This window comes from Galeopterus variegatus, unplaced genomic scaffold (genome assembly GCF_000696425.1).
Source record: "Galeopterus variegatus unplaced genomic scaffold, G_variegatus-3.0.2 Scaffold5432, whole genome shotgun sequence".
In the NCBI taxonomy this organism is placed as follows: Eukaryota; Metazoa; Chordata; class Mammalia; order Dermoptera; family Cynocephalidae; genus Galeopterus; species Galeopterus variegatus.
The window spans coordinates 83,634-86,238 of record NW_007731543.1 but is presented as its reverse complement, the minus strand read 5'-3'; the positions used below and the strand labels follow the sequence as shown (position 1 = coordinate 86,238).

Genomic DNA, 2,605 nt, shown 5'->3' with positions numbered 1-2,605 from the left:
GGCAAGGTTCAGTAATATTTGCCAAATAAAATTTGTATAAAGAATTAAGTCATTATTTTATAAGTTATTAGTACTCAAGATTGTTCTTTACATAGCTCTACCCTCTTATCTAAATGAGATATAAAAGTTCTATATTTTAAAATGTCTTTTATGGCTTTTCAGTTTTTAAAAATTAAACATAATTCATGGTTGTAAGAAAAAGACTAGATAAGCTTTAAATTTGACTTTTTTTTTTACAACTGTAGAGCTGCTCACTCAGTTTCAACAGCCAAAAAACCTATTTCTAGAGGACAAAATTTAACAAAAGCAACTTCTTTGTTATCCTGAGAAAAAACAATTTTTCTTCTTTAACCTTACAGAGTTATTAAAAAAGAAAAGAAAAATTCAAATAACATTCTAGCAGAGAACATGTTCCATTTTGGTGTAAGTTTTATTTCAAAAGATATTTTGATATTTTCTGTCATGGTTTTATTCTACTCATAAACATTTAAAGCTCCCACAAAGAGAGTATTTGGGGTTTACATAAACAATGTGAAAATTTAAAAGCCCAGAATTATGGCTCACCATGTATGAGCTGAAAATTACACAATTTATATTACTTTAAGCAAAGTATAAAATGCCCAATTTAATCTGGGTAGAAAATGGGCAGGTTCTATAGTCATTTCTATTTTGAAGAATAAGTGAACACATATAATTTTAAAATAGCCACAGTTACTCAAGGCAGGTATGTAAAGCAAGAAGTTCATTAACACTTTTGGCCAATTAATGAAGAATGCTATAATACCTACCTTTCTGAACATAGTAGAAATAAGAATTCTGAAGACAGAAAAGGGATTGCGGAGGAAAAACAGACGTGTTTATGATACCTTGTTTGAAAGATAAAATGTGTTTACTGAACTCTACATATGCATATACAGTATACAACTTTCAAACTTACATGTTAGCAAATACTTATTTCATTCTCAAAACAGTCTTTGTGGTAGAGAAATATTATTATCCCATTGTATAGGTGATGAAACTAAAATTAAAGTTATCTATGTAATCTAAACATCACAGAAAGTGGAAAAGGCTAACTGAACTAAGGTCTATTTATACTGAAGTATTAGGTCTATTTCTCCATCCTTCCCATCTTTTATGTATCCCAAAATAGAACAAGAATCTAAGTAAAATGCAAGCATAGCTTCTCCCCAACTTAGTATAAAGATAATTTAATATAATTATACATAGACAAGTTTGACTGACCTATGACAAAGAATTTCAAGGTGTCAATTATGCCCATAAAATGTCATTCTCCTTTATTGTATCCCTATACTGTTACCACAGATGGCTACATACAGCTTTAACATTTTTGGTGCAATCAAAAAGGAAACCACTGACATTTCACATAGTGGAAAAATTTTGCTCTTACCTACCCTATAAAACAGAATGCTGAAATCACGTATCATTTTCACAAGGTGATGGGTCTGTTCATCTGTTAACTGACAAATCTTAAAATAGAAAAACAAGTAAGCATAATTTCATAATTTGCTCATTCCTGTAACAAATTAATACTACTTGCCAATTCTGTTAAAGAGAACTGTAAATAGATTTAAAATATATGCATATCTTCTAGAACTCTATTTCTTATATACACATTTAATGTCACTAATGGTAGTTTTATTTTTAATTTATACTACTACTGATAAAAAATATCATTCCTATCTATAAATTTTAATTCCAAATTCAAGTATTTATTGAATATTTATTCTGCATCAAACATCTTCAAAGTCCCTGCACGGTCTATTAGCCATCTTGAAAAGTCTTGCTGGATTTGGAGAAAAAAAGAAAAAAGAAAAAATGAAGGAAGGAAAAAATAATCACAGGACTAGATGACCATCAGGTCATTATCAAGCTTTAAAAAGATATGAATTTATATATATGCATTAATATCAAAGTATTTGTTAACACATGGAAGAACTCAGAAACAGATCTTATTGAAGAATTTTTGTGTGACAAAGTCTGGCATAAATCTCAGTATTATTCTTGAAGAATTAACTATTATTTGGCACATGTACTTTCAATGGTAACTCCAGAAGAAACTCTGTCTAATGTTTTACCCGTGATGTACGTATATGAATGGAGATACATGCACAATAGTAAATAATTTATCAGCAACTATAAAAATGAAAATCATCTCATCAACACAATCATTCTAAAAGTATTAAAACTGTTTTTTAATTGTTTAAAGTTTAAAACTACACATGTCTAAAACATTTATTTTTTATCATATCTTATATACTACATTAAATCACACCTTGAAATGTTAAACTGTACTTTTTCAATAATTGTGCATGTTAGGATGCTAATAAACTTCAGAAATATCATTAATATTTAAACCCCCAGACATTATGGATAAATAATCTTTCACTAGATGAATGGCTTGCCTGCATGTACAGATAAAAAGTAAATTTTCAGTTCATCACAGATAACAGTACCCTGGGCTCTTGTTTTTCAAAAACATTTTCCAAAGAGGTCTCAATGATTTTTAAAAGCTCAATCTTGTTACAATTCTGTTTCATTATTCCCATATTGAACTAGCTTGTTCCAAGTATCAAAGAGCAGAACC

At 29.0% G+C, this 2,605-nt stretch overlaps 1 protein-coding gene across 1 annotated transcript in view; it reads right to left on the bottom strand.

Moving 5' to 3' along the window:
- The window catches only part of NEIL3 (nei endonuclease VIII-like 3 (E. coli)), a 55,749-nt gene that overhangs the window by 24,939 nt on the left and 28,205 nt on the right, over positions 1-2,605 (bottom strand). Inside the window, exon 5 of the mRNA XM_008589426.1 lies at positions 1,413-1,487. Within this exon, the coding sequence (XP_008587648.1) occupies positions 1,413-1,487 (75 nt within the window). The remainder of the gene's footprint in view (positions 1-1,412; positions 1,488-2,605) is intronic.